The sequence below is a fragment of the Rana temporaria genome, chromosome 3, assembly GCF_905171775.1.
Source record: "Rana temporaria chromosome 3, aRanTem1.1, whole genome shotgun sequence".
NCBI lineage: Eukaryota > Metazoa > Chordata > Amphibia > Anura > Ranidae > Rana > Rana temporaria.
The window spans coordinates 53795133-53815335 of NC_053491.1; the positions used below are offsets into that span (position 1 = coordinate 53795133).

Below are 20203 nucleotides of genomic sequence, written 5' to 3' on the forward strand. Positions count from 1 at the left end.
ATTTTTTTGCCAAGGAAACTGGTCGTGTATACATTTTTCAGCGAGGAAACTGTCAAGGAACTCGACGAGCCAAAAAGAGAGCAAGTTCTTTTTTTCCTCGATGGGAATGGAGAAAATTTGCTTGTCGAGTTCCTCGACAAGCCTAACAAGAACTCGACGAGGAAAACGATGTGTTTGGCCCGCCGAGTTCCTCTGTCATGTGTACGAGGCCTTAGGCTAATTCATTCAAAGCTCAAGATGTACAAAGTATAAAACAGCAGATCCTTAATTAAAAGTGTTTGTTAACGCACAATTTTAAATCACTGCCAGCCCTTCTATTATAGCCAGGCACACTGTATATGTGTTATATTAAAACGAGGCATGTAAATACCCTTTTAGAGCGATCTTTAGGCCAGTCACGTGACCTGCGGCCGCTTTACATCTTCGATACAGGGCTACAGCAGGAGAAGCCGAGATCTCCCTCTGACGTCAGCCAGGGAGGTCACATGGTCGTTCAGCTCTTCCCGCAGTAGCCCTGTTTTGGAGATGTAAAGCAGCTGCGAGTGACGTGACCGGCCTGAAGATCACTCTAAAAAGGCATTTACATGCCTCGTTTTAATATAACACATATACATTGTGGTATGCCTGGCTATAATAGAGAGGCTGGAGAGTGACCATCTCTAATATTTTATTTGTGCTAATAGCGGCGGGGGGGGATTGGGGGAGAGGCAAAGAGCTGACAGGCAAGGATGGGGACCGGTGTTCAACCAGTGTTCAATTTTCATACAAACCTGCATAGCATTTTATCTTACCCATGTTTACCAAAACAGTTCAGCTGTTCAGTTTTGTTTGGTTAGGTAGGTTCAGACATATGAGCTGTGATAGGGAAGGGTGCCAGATCCAAGGATGAAATATTATATTGTCTATTGCACCAACGGCCTGCGTACAACTTCTCTGGGAGATGTAGCTATATAATACAGTGTTCTGCAGCAAAACTATATACAATACAATATTTGTACATGCATTGGAAAGCATGAAAGCTATAAAGTAATATGTAACCTTTTAGCTAAGTTCACAATTGTGGCGGCCTCCATGACCCCTCTGAAGAGAGATACATGGTGGATTGCTTTCCAGAGGGAAGTAGAGCAGCGCTTTCTGGGCATTTAGGATTTGAAACTGCTGCAGCATGCGTATGGTCTGCTCCAGCTGCTAAGTTAGCCTTTCGGTGGGTGGCCAGGGACAGTGAAAACATGGTAATATCACCTTTTGCCGGTTTTGTAAACAAGGTCTTATTTTGAGATTCCCCCTTAACTTTTATTCCCATGATACCAGAACAAGGAGTCACAAGGGGAAGAAGGAGAAATTAGAAGAACGAGGAGTCACCAGGGCAAGGAGGAGAAATTAGGAGAACGAGGAGTCACCAGGGCAAGAAGGAGAAATGAGGAGAACAAGGAGTCAGCAGGACATGAAGGAGAAATTAAGAGAACAAAGAGTCATCAGGACAAAAAGAAGACATGAGGAGAACAAAGAGTCACCAGGACAAGAAGGAGAAATGAGTAGAACGAGGAGTCACCAGGGCAAGAAGGAGAAATAAAGAGAACGAGGATTCACCGAAGCAAGAAGGAGAAATTAGGAGAACGAGGAGTCACCAGGACAAGAAGGAGAAATGAGGAGAACGAGGAGTCACCAGGACAAGAAGGAGAAATGAGGAGAAAGAGGAGTCAGCAGGACATGAAGGAGAAATGAAGAGAACAAAGAGTCATCAGGACAAAAAGAAGGAGAACAAGCAGTCACCAGGACAAGAAGGAGAAATGAGTAGAACGAGGATTCACCGAAGCAAGAAGTAAAAATTAGGAGAACGAGGAGTCACCAGGACAAGAAGGAGAAATGAATAGAACAAGGAGTCACCAGGGCAAGAAGGAAAAATAAGGAGAACAAGGATTCACCGAAGCAAGAAGGAGAAATGAGGAGAACGAGGAGTCACCAGGACAAGAAGGAGAAATAAGGAGAACGAGGAGTCACCAGGACAAGAAGTAGAAATTAGGAGAACGAGGAGTCATCAGGACAAGAAGGAGAAATGAGGAGAACGAGGAGTTACCAGGACAAGAAGGAGAAATGAGGAGAACGAGGAGTCAGCAGGACAAGAAGGAGAAATGAGGAGAACGAGGAGTCACCAGGACAAGAAGGAGAAATGAGGAGAACGAGGAGTCACCAGGACAAGAAGGAGAAATGAGGAGAAAGAGGAGTCAGCAGGACATGAAGGAGAAATGAAGAGAACAAAGAGTCATCAGGACAAAAAGAAGGAGAACAAGCAGTCACCAGGACAAGAAGGAGAAATTAGTAGAACGAGGATTCACCGAAGCAAGAAGTAAAAATTAGGAGAACGAGGAGTCACCAGGACAAGAAGGAGAAATGAATAGAACAAGGAGTCACCAGGGCAAGAAGGAAAAATAAGGAGAACAAGGATTCACCGAAGCAAGAAGGAGAAATGAGGAGAACGAGGAGTCACCAGGACAAGAAGGAGAAATAAGGAGAACGAGGAGTCACCAGGACAAGAAGGAGAAATTAGGAGAACGAGGAGTCATCAGGACAAGAAGGAGAAATGAGGAGAACGAGGAGTTACCAGGACAAGAAGGAGAAATGAGGAGAACGAGGAGTCAGCAGGACAAGAAGGAGAAATGAGGAGAAAGAGGAGTCAGCAGGACATGAAGGAGAAATGAAGAGAACAAAGAGTCATCAGGACAAAAAGAAGGAGAACAAGCAGTCACCAGGACAAGAAGGAGAAATGAGTAGAACGAGGATTCACCGAAGCAAGAAGTAAAAATTAGGAGAACGAGGAGTCACCAGGACAAGAAGGAGAAATGAATAGAACAAGGAGTCACCAGGGCAAGAAGGAAAAATAAGGAGAACAAGGATTCACCGAAGCAAGAAGGAGAAATGAGGAGAACGAGGAGTCACCAGGACAAGAAGGAGAAATAAGGAGAACGAGGAGTCACCAGGACAAGAAGGAGAAATTAGGAGAACGAGGAGTCATCAGGACAAGAAGGAGAAATGAGGAGAACGAGGAGTTACCAGGACAAGAAGGAGAAATGAGGAGAACGAGGAGTCAGCAGGACAAGAAGGAGAAATGAGGAGAAAGAGGAGTCAGCAGGACATGAAGGAGAAATGAAGAGAACAAAGAGTCATCAGGACAAAAAGAAGGAGAACAAGCAGTCACCAGGACAAGAAGGAGAAATGAGTAGAACGAGGATTCACCGAAGCAAGAAGTAAAAATTAGGAGAACGAGGAGTCACCAGGACAAGAAGGAGAAATGAATAGAACAAGGAGTCACCAGGGCAAGAAGGAAAAATAAGGAGAACAAGGATTCACCGAAGCAAGAAGGAGAAATGAGGAGAACGAGGAGTCACCAGGACAAGAAGGAGAAATAAGGAGAACGAGGAGTCACCAGGACAAGAAGGAGAAATTAGGAGAACGAGGAGTCATCAGGATAAGAAGTAGAAATGAGGAGAACGAGGAGTTACCAGGACAAGAAGGAGAAATGAGGAGAACGAGGAGTCAGCAGGACAAGAAGGAGAAATGAGGAGAACGAGGAGTCACCAGGACAAGAAGGAGAAATTAGGAGAACGAGGAGTCACCAGGACAAGAAGGAGAAATGAGGAGAACGAGGAGTCAGCAGGACAAGAAGGAGAAATGTGGAGAACGAGGAGTCAGCAGGACAAGAAGGAGAAATGTGGAGAACGAAGAGTCAGCAGGACAAGAAGGAGAAATGAGGAGAACGAGGAGTCAGCAGGACAAGAAGGAGAAATGAGGAGAACGAGGAGTTACCAGGACAAGAAGGAGAAATGAGGAGAACGAGAAGTCAGCAGGACAAGAAGGAGAAATGAGGAGAACGAGGAGTCAGCAGGACAAGAAGGAGAAATGAGGAGAACGAGGAGTCACCAGGACAAGAAGGAGAAATGAGGAGAACGAGGAGTCAGCAGGACAAGAAGGAGAAATGTGGAGAACGAAGAGTCAGCAGGACAAGAAGGAGAAATGAGGAGAACGAGGAGTCAGCAGGACAAGAAGGAGAAATGAGGAGAAAGAGGAGTCAGCAGGACAAGAAGGAGAAATGTGGAGAACGAGAAGTCACCAGGACAAGAAGGAGAAATGAGGAGAACAAGGAGTCAGCAGGACAAGAAGGAGAAATGAGGAGAACGAGGAGTCAGCAGGACAAGAAGGAGAAATGAGGAGAACGAGGAGTCAGCAGGACAAGAAGGCTGCAACTTGACAGAGCTGCCAACCCTTCCTCACATTTCTAATAGTGTTTTTTTTTTTATTGTCTCTGCTCCAAGAACACTTCCAATCCCCCAGCAATAAAAGTTGAAAAAAGTTCTAATCTGATGCTTCTCTTTGTGTGCAAAAAGTTTTGCCTGGAGTTGAGATTTAAGATTAGAGGAGAAGCTCAGAAATAAAGAGACTGCAGTCATGCAAACTCTTTTGGCGACAGCAGTTCTCACCCTTTACCTGTTGTTCCTGATGTATAGATGTACATGGCCAGTGATTTTCCAGAAATAAAAGACCTCAAGGATTTGGGAACGGATTCACATGATGCAGCTTTAACTTTGTCCAAGAATGTTTCGGTCCCCTCACAGACAGGTGTCTCCGAGATATAAAATACTTTTGCATTGTCTTTCTCGAGTTCTGGCATCACTTCATCTATGGCATCTTTCAGCTCTAAAAAAAAAATATATATATATATTAAAAGCACAGCAATATATTCACAATGGTAAATGGCAACAGGTAAAAATAGCAAAGTTTTTTCTTGATCCATTTGTTTTCAAAGGATAGCACAGTGGTCACCTGAATTGTACTAAAGCCCTAAAAACAGGTCCTGTTCTCAAAATCAATCAGGATAATATCTGCATGGGTTGGGATTTGCAGATATAACAGAGAACTGGAATGGGTTACAGGATGGTAGCCTGTTTTTTTTATTATTGTACTAAATATATTTGTACATTAACAGACTTCTGACCAGTTTGGCCTATGTAGACATTGGATGTGCAGGGACTGATCTAAAAAAAAGCACAGCATTCAGTAATAATCTTTGCACCATGTCAAGGATATAGAAATCTTAATATATTATTGTCTTTAGAAGCTTAAAAGGAATTAAAAATACATTTTTGTCTTGAAATAACTTGTGCACTATTTGTCTCAGAAGTAGTCAATTCATTCAAAAATAATTTATTTAACACATTTTGCAAAAGTTAACACTTATATTTTTTTATCTTTTACTACTATTTTTTTCACCGGCTTAGGCTCCATTCACAATAGTGGGATTTCAGATGCAACTTGAGTCGCACAGAATCGCACAACAATGCAATTCACATCCGTTCACATCAATGTAACTCTTATGCCCTGTACACACGATCGGATTTCTGATGGAATCAAATCCGATGGATTTTTTCGTCGTATATCCGATAAAGCATTAAAGTAGCACCCAAGTTGCATTCAGGTTGCACTACATTATTGCAACCAAAGCAACATTGCAACAGAAAAAGGGTCTGTTCACACAGGCAATCTGCCCGACGGACTCTGATTTGCTCAGCGGGGGATTGATCTGTTGATCCCTGCTGAGCAGGCGCATGACAGGTCTGTCTTTGCTAACTGATCAGAGACGGACCTGTCAGAGCTCTGCTGTCCTCTATGGGGAAATCGACTGAAAACGGACCCCCTGTCCGTTTTCATCCGATCTGCCAGACGGATGGAAAATAGGGTCTCCATCCATCTGGATTTCACGGACAGGATCGGATCAGATAGCAGCGAGTGTCAGCAGACATGTTATCGCTGACATCAGCTGCCCGATAGGGGTGAATGGCGCCTCCGATCAGATACACCTGAAAAACTGACAGGTGAACCTGATCGGAAAGCCAATGTGAAAGGGTCCTTAGATTTTCTATGATTGAGGACACAGAAATATGGTGAAGCTATGAAAGCGCTCTCAGTGTGCCTTCATTGACAGAACAATCTCCCTCTAGTGAAATGTTCCAATTTATTTACATTCCAGAGCTTGGTGCAGGACATTTCCACACTGATACACTGATACATTGTTTTGACCAATGTAGAGTTCCCCTTAGGCCGCGTACACACGGTCGGTCAAAACCGATGAAAACGGACTGAAGTTCAGTTTCATCGGTCCAAACCGACCATGTGTGGGCCCCATCGGTCCAGTATCCTTCGGTCTAAAAATTTAGAACTTGCTTTAAAATTCAAAATAAAATAGAAAAAGTGCAGCGCAAAACTCAAATATATAAATGATACTGGTATACTCAAACACCAATACCATAAGTGTGAATATAAATATGCAGAAAAAAAAAAAAAAAAAAAAAAAAAAAAAAAAAAAAAAAAAAAAAAAAATATATATATATATATATATATATATATATAAAAAATTAAATACAATTCAAACAAACAGTCCAAAAGTCCATAAGTGTCAGAAGATGAGTGAATTAAACGAAAATAAATCTCCACCACGTGACAATCCACCAAAATTTTGAAGTGATCCCTCCACCGTTGTAGATGGCTACTCTCACCTTCATATATGGACCACTGAGTTAACAGATGGTCAATAAAGCAAATCAAATAGGCAGGTCATGAACAGGAACCAGGCTGATGTATTAGATCCTCATAAGACAACCAAACCGCAAAGGACAGGTGCATGTAAAGAGATAATCACATACTAAGTGCTCACTGTTGCAATGTGTGGATTTATTCTTTAAAAGAAGCAAAAGTCAGGCTACTCACATTTGGCCAGACAAAAAACGGCATGAAGTAACAATCTTTAGGAATGAACAGCAGATGAGCGACGTGATGTTTCCTGAAACATCACGTCGCTCATCTGCTGTTCATTCCTAAAGATTGTTACTTCATGCCGTTTTTTGTCTGGCCAAATGTGAGTAGCCTGACTTTTGCTTCTTTTAAAGAATAAATCCACACATTGCAACAGTGAGCACTTAGTATGTGATTATCTCTTTACATGCACCTGTCCTTTGCGGTTTGGTTGTCTTATGAGGATCTAATACATCAGCCTGGTTCCTGTTCATGACCTGCCTATTTGATTTGCTTTATTGACCATCTGTTAACTCAGTGGTCCATATATGAAGGTGAGAGTAGCCATCTACAACGGTGGAGGGATCACTTCAAAATTTTGGTGGATTGTCACGTGGTGGAGATTTATTTTCGTTTAATTCACTCATCTTCTGACACTTATGGACTTTTGGACTGTTTGTTTGAATTGTATTTAATTTTTTATATATATATATATATATATATATATATATTTTTTTTTTTTTTTTTTTTTTTTTTTTTTTTTTTTTTTTTTTTTTTTTTTCTGCATATTTATATTCACACTTATGGTATTGGTGTTTGAGTATACCAGTATCATTTATATATTTGAGTTTTGCGCTGCACTTTTTCTATTTTATTTTTTACTTGCTTAGGATTTTTGCGAATTTCCCTTAGTGTTCAGCTGGCATTACCAGTGATCTGAACCCTGGGGGTCTGTATCACATAAATACACTTTTAATATCATAATTTTTTGATCTATATATTTGCGCTGATTGCACCTTGTTTTTTATATATTTTTGCTTTAAAATTCAACCGATGGACGCCTAACCGATCGGTCTAAACCGATGGTTAGTACGCACGACCATCGGTTCAAAGTCCACGCATGCTCAGACTAAATGAGGGGACGGAAGCGCTCAGTCTTGTAAAACTCGCGTTCGTAATGGAGATAGCACATTTGTCACTCTGTAACGGACAGAAAAGCACGAATCGGCTCTAACCAAACTTTCACTAACACGCGGGAACACGGAATCAGCAAAAGCAGAGGCAAGGGTGGCGCCAAAGGCTTTGGCCTTCCCCTTTATAGTGACGTGGTACGTGGTTTACGTGTCCGCGTTCTGAACCGAAATGCTTCTTTAACCTATGGTGTGTAGGCACATCAGACCATCAGTCAGCTTCATCGGTAAACCGATGAAACGGTCCTTCAGTCCGTTCTCATCGGATGGACTGATCGTGTGTACAGGGCTTTACACCCCTTTCATACGTGGCGGAATCTTTTCTGATCACCACATCAATGCCCAAAAATGTGAATCTTGCTTAATTTTTTTGCATCACAATGTATTTGCATGCACACTGAAGCAGTTGAACTACAGTAACCCCAGGCATTGGTGTTAGCAAATGCAATAATAACTCCCAACATTGGTGTCAAGGGATGCAATAATAACCTCTAACATTGGTGTCAATGGATGCAATATTAAGCCCCAACATTGGTGTCCATGGATGCGATAACCTCTAACATTGGGTTCAGTGAATGCAATAATAGCCCTCAACATCCGTGTCAATTAACACAATAATGACCCCCAGTATTGCTGTCAGTGGAAGCAATAATAACTTCCAGCACTGGTGTCAGTGAACAAAATAATAGTGCCCAGTACTGGTGTCCGTACTATTAACACACCTTCACATTGGTGGTCACTGGTAGTGGAATGTAACCCCCGAGGTACTGCTGGATTGGTGGTAATTAGTAGTGAAAGTTAAACCCCCATCACCCCTGCATTAGTAGCCATGACAGTGAAAGTTAATGCCCCATCCCCCCAATTGGTGATCAAGGGATTAAAAAATAACTCCGCCCACAATAAATCTTTCTTTTAGTCGAGTGCTGGAACACAGAAACCATTCTAGCGCCTGGAACTTCGGTGCTACTCTGCTATTTATGGTGCCCAATAACCCGCGAGCCACATGCAGAGGGTCGGCGGGCTGCAGGTTGGGCACCAAGGGCCTATACCACGAGATACATTTTTTTTTGTAAATCGCCTTTATGTTATTTCCTTTGGAGTATTTATCTCACGTATTTACCAAATATGCAGCATTTACTATATTTTCAATGAAATTACTTATTATCTTTGCATGCAATATTTCCAAAAAAAATATAACCATTATGCCCCGTATACACGATCGGAAATTCCGACAGCAAAAGTCCGATGTGAGCTTTTGAACGGAAATTCCGACCGTGTGGATGCTCCGTTGGACTTTTGCTGTTGGAATTTCTGCCAACAAAAGATTGAGAGCTGCTTCTGAAATTTTCCAAAGGAAAAAATTCCTATTGGAAAATCTGATCGTCTGTAGCAATTCCGACGCGCAAAATTCCGACGAATGCTCGGAAACAATTTAACGCATGCTCAGAAGCATTGAACTTCATTTTCGGCTTGTCGTAGTTTTGTACGTCACCGCGTTATTGATGGTCAAAAGTTCAGAGAACTTTTGTGTGACCGTGTGTATGCAAGCCAAGCTTGAGCGGAATTCCGTTGTAAAAACCATCCAAGGTTTTTCCGACGGAAAATCCGATCGTGTGTATGCGGCATTAGAGAATTGACCCTATAATACAAAGTATGATTAATTTGTACAAAAAATAAAATGAAGTTCCAGCTTAGACAAGGGATAACCGTTAAAAGATGCAACCCATGTATCTAAAGGCTTGCTGCCCAGTGTTTCCTAGTTGTAGTCCTATTTGGAAAGCGTAAATTAATGGGAGGCAGTTTTTAGGAGCTTTTCAGGCGCTATTTATAGCGCTAAAACGCCTTTTAAGCAGCTGATTGGAACGATCTGTGTTTGAGCATCTGCTTTGAAGGACACGGGAGACATCAACAGTCTCCATAAAGCGTACCTGTCACTCCCCAGAGCTATTACAAGGGAGGCTTGTTTACTTCTTTGTCATAGCAATAAGGGTAAAAAAAAAGAAAAAAACCGTAAAATTAAATAAATGTAAATAAAATAAATAAAAATAATTGATAACATTTAAAAGCATCTTTGTTCCCCCGCATACATGCAAAGGCAAACCTGTCTGGCGCTCATATGTAAACAGTGATTGCACCATATGTGGGATGTCGCAAACGTCGGACTGAAAGCAATAATTCTAGCACCAGAGATCATGTTTAACTCTAAACCGATAACCAGTAAAGTTTTTTAAAGTATCACTTATAGACAATTTTAGGTACCTTAGTTAGACGCCGATTCACAAGCATTTGCAATTTCAAATCTTGACATGTTTGGTATGGCAACACCATCTTTTATATTCTACCCAAAAGTTGGGTATGGTGTTTGTGTGTACTAAAGTTAATTTATGTATTTTTTCTAGAAAATTTTCGCTTGATAAACGGCTGGGCAAATAACGTTTTATATAAAAAAAATTGCAACAACTGCCATTTTATTCTCCAGCTCCTCTTCTTTTGGAAAATCTACAATGTTTGGAGGTTCTAAATAATTTTCTAGACGAGAAAATTAAAATTTTAACACGTATGTGAAAATTTAAAAAATTGCCCCCGTAGGCAAACTGTTAATATGCAAGCAATAGTTCAAATATAACTGACTAATATGTAATTATATGTATGTATTTGTTTTTAGCCCTGATCATAAAAAAATAAATATATATGGGCCAGATTCAGAAAGATCAGCGGATCTTTCTGCTGGCGTAACATAACTCATTTACGTTACGCCGCCGCAAGTTTTTCAGCAAGTGCTGTATTCACAAAGCACTTGCCTGTAAAGTTGCGGCGGCGTAGTGTAAATCCACCCGGCGGAATTCAAATTTGGCGGGTAGGGGGCTTGTATCATTTAAATGATGCGCATCCCCGCGCCGAACGAACTGCGCATGCGCCGGCCGCGACTGAATCCCAGTGCGCATGCTCCAAATGACGTTGGCAACTCGTCATGCTTCGTGAACGTAAATTACGTACAGCCGTATTCGCGAATGACTTACGCAAACGACATAAAAATTTCAAAACTCAGCGCGGGAACGACGGCCATACTTAACATTAGCTACCCCTCATATAGCAGGGGTAACTATATGCTGGAAAAAGCCGAACGCAAACGACGTAAAAAAAAAAGCGCTGGGCGGTCGTTCGTTTCTGAATCGGCGTAAATCCGCATTTGCATATTCCTAGCGTAATAATACGGAAGCGCCACCTAGCGGCCGGCCTGGAATTGGAGGCTAAAATACGACGGTGTAAGTCACTTACACCTGTCGGATCTTAGGGATATCTATGAATCAGGCGCATAGATACGACGGCCGGACTCAGAGATACGACGGCGTATCAGGAGATACGCCGTCGTATCTCGTTTCTGAATCCGGACCATATATATATATGTATAAAATTAGAGTACATTACCTTTAACATTAGTTTGCTTTTGTGACCTATTTTTATGGTGTAATCACTGTCTGTGCTTACCTAATTTTGAATGATCTTTGTAACCTAGCTAATCGGTAAATTTTTATCAAAGATCACCTTTCCATGAACTTCATTTATATATTGTTCAGATGTTCATAGTTTTCCTATTCCTGGCCTTATATGTGCTGCTGATGTAGAGTGTAAGGTAACAATGTTAGCAATGGAGATAATATTAAAGGAGAAGTACAGTGGAACCTCAGATTACAAGCATAATCCGTTCCAGGAGAATGCTCGTAATCCAAAGTACTCACATATCAAAGCGAGTTTCCCCATTGAAGTCAATGGAAATAAAAATAATTTGTTCCGCATTGACTTCAATGGCATGCAATACCGCATACGGCCAGAGGTGGGGGGTGCCGGAGAGCCTCGAAAACGGACGGAAAGACCAGAGGACACCTCAGCTGACCTCGGCAAACCTCAAAAAGGCTTGGGAACTGAGTATTTCCATGTCTTTCCGAGCATTACCGAACGGCGCTGATCGTCTGCGATCTGCTCCGACGCCCCCCCACCTCAGGCCAAACGCGGTACTGCACACCGATTTGGCCTGAATCCTGCTCGCTTTGCGAGACAACACTCGCAAACCGAGTTAAGATTTTTTAAAATACAGTGCCAGTATTGCGAAACATCACAATTTCGAGGTTCCACTGTACAGCCAAAGCTTGTTTATCTGTACTTCTCCTGTGGATCACATACTCCACTACTACGCATTAACAAGAAAAGACCCAAACCTAATCTTAGCTGCGCTCATTAAATCTCCACAAAGCTTTTCATAGTCTTTTGGGACTACCCATTGTTTGCCTTACAAACTTTGACTTGAATTTGGGGCTTTGGCTGGTAAAGCACTGCTAAGACCCTAACGTTTTAGGGCGTTTTTGCAGTGCCTCAGTGTGAAAGGGTAAGGCGTTTTTACAGGCGCTTTCAATTCATTTCAATGGAGAGGGGCATTTTTTTTCTGTGCCCAAAAGCTGCTCCGAAGATGCTGCTTGCAAGACTTTTCTGAACGCCCCGCCAGTGCAACGCCTCAGTGTGAAAGGGTAAGGCGTTTTTACAGCGCTTTCAATTCATTTCAATGGGGAGGGGCGTTTTTGGAGCGTTTTTTTCAGCGCCCAAAAGCTGCTCCAAAGATGCTGCTTGCAGGACTCAGTGTGAAAGGGTCCATTGAGATGCATGGAGAGCATTTTATGAGCGTTTTAATAGCGCTGTAAAAAGGCTTCAGTGTGAAAGGGGTCTAAGGCTTTCCCATAGACTGGCAACAGCAAAATAACCTTCAATGACCACCTCTCACATATTTGCGTAATGCTAAAAACTCAACTTGCCACACATTCTACATGCAGTAAAGACTATACAGGAGGTCCCCGGGTTACAAACAAGACAGGGACTGTAGGTTTGTTTGTAAGTTGAATCTGCTTGTAAGTCGGAACATGTACATTTTTTAAAGTGTAGCTCCAGCCAAAAAAAATATTTTTAAGCTTTTCGGATAAGGGAAGGGTTATCACCCCTGTACAGTAAAACAGTGCAGCGCAAATTAAATAACTAAAAGACTCAGATCAATAGAGAAGAAGTCCATTAGGGCCCTTTCACACGCACAAACAAACGGTCCGTTTATTACAAGTCCGTTTACGGACTTGTAATGTATCCCTATGGGATTGCAGACGTTAGCGGATGATGCATCCGCTAACGTCCGCAACCATCCGCGCCCGCAAAGATCCGCTTTTGGGGACGGAAGAAAACCCTATTTTTCTTCCGTCCGACAGAACGGATCGGATAAATACGGACACACGGTCCGTATTCATCCGATTCCCCATAGGGGAGAGCAGAGGAGAGACATTGCGGTCTCTGCACTGTGTGCGGGGACCGCCCTGTCCGCCGACAGCTCAGCGGGGATTAACGGAGGAATCCCCGCTGAGCAAACGAGCTAACGGAGCAGATCAATACGGATCCGCTCTGTGTGAAAGAGCCCTAAGTGTAGGTAAAAATTAAAGTCCAATCAATTTTCAATCATGCAGTGCAGGTATATGTAAGTGACCAGAAAGATATCCTCCCCCGTGCATAACATGGCCTCTCACCTCACATATTCGACCTTAAAAGGTCACTGGGCATACAAATCAACCAAGGGATCCTGATATGATACGTCAAAAGAATACTTGACAGCTCCATGTATCGCAAATGACCAAAAAATCCAGCAGTAATAATCCACCATAAAGAACAAAAAGAGAGGGATCTAATGCTCTCTGTAGCGACAATTTATTAAATAACACACATTAAAACAACTCACATGTTAAGGCACTCTAACACGAGTGCCAGCTGACAGGTGTGCAGTAACCAGTGTGAAAGTACGAACAGCGGCGATCACGGGTGACGTTGTGCGTGGCTTTTTTATATGAATTTATCCTTAGTGCCGGCTTGCATTTTCTATTTCTGTTAATTTGTGTTTTTTTTTTACCAGCACTGAATACCCTTTATTGTTTTTTATCACCCCTGTAACATTTGTTTTGCTCTCTGTTTCCCTGTTCAGAAGATTTCACCTCACTTTCTGTCCTTATGACAATTGGATTTTGAAAATTTGGGGTTGTTAGGGAAACATGGACTGGTGACAAAGCATCAGTGTAGACACCTTTTTCCCATAATAACTCTAATGCCCCGTACACACGATTGGGCTTTTGCCCGGCCAAACTAACATCAGAATTCCGACGGAATTCCATCAGAGTAAAAGAGAACATGTTCTCTATCTAAACTCTGATGGAATTCCTTGGAAAAAAGTCTGATGGGGCATACACCCAGTTGGAATTTCCAATGGAAAAAGTGCATTTGACTTTTTCCATCCGAAAATTTCGATAGTGTGTACGGGGCTTTACAGGAGTGAATTTCCCTTCCTAGGGGTAGATTTCCTCTCACTTCCTGTTGTCTCCCTCCGTTTGTAACTAGGAGTCGTTTGTAAGTCGGATGTTTGTAAGTAGGGGACCGCCTGAATTCGGAAAAATGTACAAAAGCATCCTCTGTACTGCAATTATCCAAAGTATAACTGTGTTGGATTCAATGTCTGTGTCTTATTGAAGAGTTAAGCTGCCTGTGCATGGTGCCAAGTCAGCAGATAACCATATTGTCCAGACTGTGTCTAAGAGTAAAACAATTTGTGAATTACAACACTGTAAATAATGTAAACTGTACAACACGGTAAATAAATAGTTTGTGTTAATAGAGGTCTCTATGTCAGGCCAAAAACAGGGGGAACATAGAGGGTAAAGGGGGGCAGATGGATTTGCCTCCAAAAAGAAGGACAGATATGTAAAATAAATGTAGCGCTACCCCCTTAGGAGCCGCTGGTTGTTTTGGGATCGGCGTATTAAGTTACCTTCAATCGTTGTCTAGGGTGGTTGTAGTGAGTAGAGCAGTAAACGAATGTCCAATCAGCGAATAAGATTTTCTGAATGCTTTATTGTCTCGGCCCAACACGACCAACATCAACATGAGATAGGACAGGAAAGGTTGATGAAGTAAGAGAACTTTGCAGTATCAGGCTTGGATAAGAGATGAGCAATCCTGCTCTCAGTAGTAATGAATACAGTTCGTCACCACTCTAGCCAGAGTGGGTGAAGTGCCCCCGGACAGACTCCTGCCACGAGCCTGGCAGCCGAAGTGTCACTTTAAGGTTGCTGGGAGGAACAGGCCTATGCCACAGGCCTGGCTCTAGTGGGACCTCTGCCACAGGCCTAGAACTTGGATGAGCGGAATAGTTGAGCTTATCCTCCCAGTAAATTGTGCTTTGGGGCCACCGACTGACAGTACTGAGGTTATCTGTCAGTCTTCGGTCACCCAGATCCCCAATGGTTCGTTCGAGCTTCTCAGACAACCTGCCTCTTGGTTCTCCTTGAGCCGATCCCCCACCGCACAGCACGCAGCTTGGGAACTCTTCAGTAGAGTTGGGAACCCAGTAAGTCACTGCGGCCCCCGGTAGCATCAGTCGCTCCAGGCCATGAGGGCCCAGAGTCAGGAACTCCGCGTTGCACGCGACCCCAGGCCAGGTAGGCCATAGTGGTGGGGCCCACGATGTACGCACACCCTAAAGGTGGGTGCCGCACCCGGAACCAGGAACCCGCGAAGAACCCAGAACAACGGCCTCCGCCACAGAAATACTCCTCCCCAGCATGCCCCGCAAGGGGAAAACTCCTCTAATTGGCTGCTGGGAAGAAGCGGCTCCGCCTGGACCTCTCTGGCGCCACCTGCCGCCCAGGGATGGTGTCTCATCAGAACAATACAGATTTGGCGACAGCCAAATTTTACATAATTCAGAATGAGAGCAAATTCTCTCTCTCATTCCCCCACTAACTTTAGCGTAGCGCCTTTACTGAAAGTAAAGGGGGCGCTACATAAAGGACTGCTGGGAGCTATTAAATTGGACAAAAGTTTTAAAGGGAGCATCTATCTGTATAGACAGGTAATGAACCAAATGTGCAAAGACTACTTGAGTACCACTGAAGGTAGCTTAGACCCACAAGTTGAAAACCTGTGCTATATGTAATGAGGTTTTCCATACTGAACAAGGAACACCTTACATTTACTAATTTCCCCCCAGATCACCAGAAATGTGAACATTCTAAATAAGAAAGTAGACTGACTTCACTTTTTGTGATAATCAAAATCAGTGCAAAGGATCTGAGCATTGCTTGTCACAGCTGCAATATGTATGATATGACTAGAACTGGCCCTAATGCATGCTAAAGAAGCCCATAGATGACTCAATAGTCTTTCCTTCCATCAGTGTTGATGGGGGAATGCCTCCAGCAGCGCTATTGTATTCTGCTGGAGGTGGGATGATGCGAGCCTTCTCGACTGGCAGAACACAATGATTACTGCTAGCGGTTGTAATCGAGTGTAAAAAATCTGTCTGCCCAGTTGTACCCAAGTCGATCTATGGAATAAATCTCGTCTGGTCCCTGCTGAACCAGGTGAATTTTGATCCATGTATGGCTGGTTTAAGTTGAAGAGATTTTAAATAACACTGAACCTGGGTGCAGTAGGTCAGGGCAGCTGCTGCAATTTGTACAGTGAAACGAATACATTTATTGTAACATACAGCACTGCTCTGTCTCCTGATCTCATACATTTATAAAAGTTGAGAGGGCCTCTGGCTGGCTCTAAAGACAGGAATGTGTGACTGACTAACACCCTCCAATCTTGAATACTATAAGCTTACTGGGTTAGCCATTTAACATATTGCGCTATTTTAATTACTGATTGCAACAGAAGTTACTCCCTCACTAGGGCTTTACAGTCAAACAGTGTTCATTTTGGCAGCAAATTTAGATTTAGTTTTAGTCTTAGAGCCGGTTCACACAGGGGCAGCACGACTTGCCGAGCGACTCGGCAAGGCGATCTGCCCACGACCTCAGAGGCGACTTGCAAAATGAATTCTGTATTGAAGTCAATGCAAGTTGCACTAAAGTTGTCCCAAAGTAGTACAGGAACCTTTTTCTAAGTCGGAGCGACTTGAGTCACTCCTATTAGAACGGAACGCGACGTGCCTGTGTGAACCGGCTCTAAGTCTTAGGACTAAAATGGCATTTTAGGTTTAGGCCTCGTACACACGACCGTTTTCCTCGACAGAATCCATCAAGAAACTTGGTGGCAGAGCTTTTTTGCAGAGGAAAATGGTCGTGTGTATGTTTTTCATCGAGGAAACTTTCAAGGGACTCGACGAGAAAAAAAGAGGACAAGTTCTCTTTTTCCTCGACGGGAGTCTCAATTTCCTCGTTGGGCTGGTTTTCGACGAGAAACATGATCGTGTGTATGCTAAGAAACCCGCGCATGCTCAGAATAAAGTATGAGACGGGAGCGCACCTTCAGGAAAAGTAGCGTTCGTAATGGAGATAGCACATTTGTCACGCTGTTACAGTCTGAAAATTGCAAATTGTCTCTTACCAAACTTTTATTAACACGCAATAACATGAGATTAGCAAAAGCAGCCACAAGGGTTGTGCCCGTGGAATCGAACTTCCCCTGCCGTTGTATGTGTTGTACGTCACCGCGTTTGAGAACGACGAGATTTTGTCTTGTACGCAAAGCAAGCTTGTCAAGTTTCTCCACAAGCCTGACAAGGAACTCGTCGAGGAAAAAGATGTTTCATTTACGACAAGTTCCTCGGTCATGTGTACAAGGCCTGAGTCTCATTTTAGTCCTCTGCAATTGTTTTCGTTTTAGTCGACTAAATCTCCAGTACATTTAAGTCGACTAAAACCCATTTTAGTTGTCTAAAATCGAATGGGTGTAATTAAATTGTAATGCATTAGTTAACATTTCTCTACAATTTCCAAACTCATTTTATACTGCTTGAGTGAAAAATCTAATATGTTATTATTGATGGTATTAAGTTATGAACATGCACTACAGACCACTGTTAATTTTGAAGTCAAAATTTCAATTTAGTCTTTTGACTAAAAGGCCATTTTAGTTTTAGTCGTATTTTAGTCATCTCAATTGTTTGAGTCATATTTTAGCCGACTAAAATAGTATTCATTTAGTCGACTTAAATGTTTTACCGGTAGTCATTTTAGACGATGAAATTAACCACTTAAGCCCCGGACCATTATGCAGGTTAAGGACCAGGCCCCTTTTTGCGATTCGGCACTGCGTCGTTTTAATTGACAATTGCGCAGTCGTGCGACGTGGCTCCCAAACAAAATTGGCGTCCTTTTTTCCCCACAAATAGAGCTTTCTTTTGGTGGTATTTGATCACCTCTGCGGTTTTTACTTTTTGTGCTATAAACAAAAATAGAGCGACAATTTTGAAAAAAAAATCAATATTTTTTACTTTTTGATATAATAATTATCCCCCAAAAATATATAAAAAAACGTTTTTTTCCCCTCAGTTTAGGCCGATACGTATTCTTCTACCTATTTTTGGTAAAAAAAAATAAATCGCAATAAACGTTTATCGATTGGTTTGGGCAAAATTTATAGCGTTTACAAAATAGGAGATAGTTTTATTGCATTTTTATTAATATTTTATTTTTTTACTACTAATGGCGGCGATCAGCGATTTTTTGTGTGACTGCAACATTATGGCGGACACATCAGACAATTTTGACACATTTTTGGGACCAAAAATGCACTGTTTACTGTGAAAATGACAATTGCAGTTTAGGAGTTAACCACTAGGGGGCGCTGTAAGGGGTTAAGTGTGACCTCATATGTGTTTAGGGAACAGACGATCACTGAGACTGCCACAATGAAGAACGGGGAAGGTGTGTTTACACTAACCTCTCCCCGTTTTTTAGCTCCGGTGACCGATCGTGGGACACCGTTGGCGATCGGGTCCGCGGGTCTGGTTACGGAGCTTCGGACCGTGTTGCGAGCGTGCCACTGGCGGCGCGCTCGCGACCCCACGGCTGGGTTCACTTCTCCCTGGTCCTGGGGATCCCTTCTCCACCACAACCAAGGGTGACCTCCTCCCGATCTCTCTTTTGAACGTGGACTACAAAATCCTCGCCAAGGTTTTGGCCAACAGGCTGAAATCTGTCATCGGACAGATCATCCACCCGGATCAAACTTGTGGCATTCCTGGCAGAAGGATTGCAGACAGCCTCGCGCTTGTCAGGGACACGGTCCAGTACATCCAGGACCGCCGTGTGCATGCGGCCCTGGTCAGTCTTGACCAGGAGAAGGCCTTTGACCGTGTCTCCCATGAGTTCATGTGCAGAACCCTGCGCAGGCTTGGTCTTGGGGAACTGTTTTGTTCGTACGTGAATGTAATGTATAAAGACATTTGTAGTTTGGTGCTGGTAAATGGTTGGAAAACTGACCCCTTCGAGGTTCTCTCGGGGGTCAGACAAGGCTGCCCTCTCTCACCTCTGCTTTTTGTTTGCTGTATAGAGCTATTCGCCCAAAGCATCAGACGGAACCCAGAGATCAGAGGGATTACCGCACCAGGACCGGAAAGACGGGAGGTCAAGTGCTCGCTCTACATGGATGACGTGACGGTGTTCTGTGCCGACCAGCGCTCCATCGACACACTCGTCCAGACGTGCGAGGACTTCGGCCAAGCTTCGGGGGCAAAGGTCAACTGCGGGAAGTCGGAAGTCATGCTCTTCGGAAAGTGGTTCCTGCCTTCTTCTGCACCCATACCGTTCAGCCTCAAAGCGGATTTCATCAAAATTCTTGGAGTCTGGTTTGGAGCGGAGGGCGCAGCCCTGAAGTCCTGGGAGGAAAGACTGGCTAAGATGAGACAGAAGTTTGGACTTTGGAGCAACAGAGTACTTACCATCGAAGGGAAAACACTGGTACTCCGCAGCGAGATTCTCCCTGTGTTGCAGTACCTGGCCCAGGCCTGGCCCCCCCCGGGACAACACCTGCAAGGCCATCACCAGGGCGGTGTTTCACTTCATCTGGGGCTCCAAAATGGACAGAGTAAAGCGGACTGTTATGTTCAAGGAACCTCTCAAGGGCGGTAAGGGCGTGCCTGACATCGCCACATTACTGAGGGTGTTCTTTGCCTGTAACTGCATCCGCAGGACTTTGGTTGACAGAACTGTGGACTCTGGCGGTAACTCCATGTCCCGTTTTTTCCTCCTGCCTCTTTGGAAGTCTCTTGGATGGGACAAATGGGACAGTTCCATCCCCTACAACTGGGACGCTCCATGGTATTACTTGGACACTTTCAAGTTCATCAAGGAGCTGGGACTGCATGGAGTTAAGCCCGACTTGTGGAAGCCAAAAACTATCTACAAGTTGATCAGAGCATCGGACATCTTGGAGTCAATTCCAGGCCTCCCTTCAGCCACTTGCAAAGTGGTTTGGAGGAATGTTTCTTCAAAGAGACTCATCAACAGGCACAAAGATCAGGCATGGATGGCAATCCAAGGGGGATTGCTACTCAGGACATTCTTGCATGCCAGAAACCTGTGCAGATACAGGCACTGCCCCTTTTGCATCATCCAGGAGGAAACATCATATCATGTTTTCTG

The 20203-nt window shown here is 43.4% G+C and overlaps 1 protein-coding gene across 1 annotated transcript in view; it reads right to left on the reverse strand.

The window, feature by feature from the left end:
• SLC27A2 (solute carrier family 27 member 2) overlaps positions 1-20203 on the reverse strand; it is a 73618-nt gene that overhangs the window by 30393 nt on the left and 23022 nt on the right. The window contains exon 2 of the mRNA XM_040342580.1: positions 4483-4692. Within this exon, the coding sequence (XP_040198514.1) occupies positions 4483-4692 (210 nt within the window). The remainder of the gene's footprint in view (positions 1-4482; positions 4693-20203) is intronic.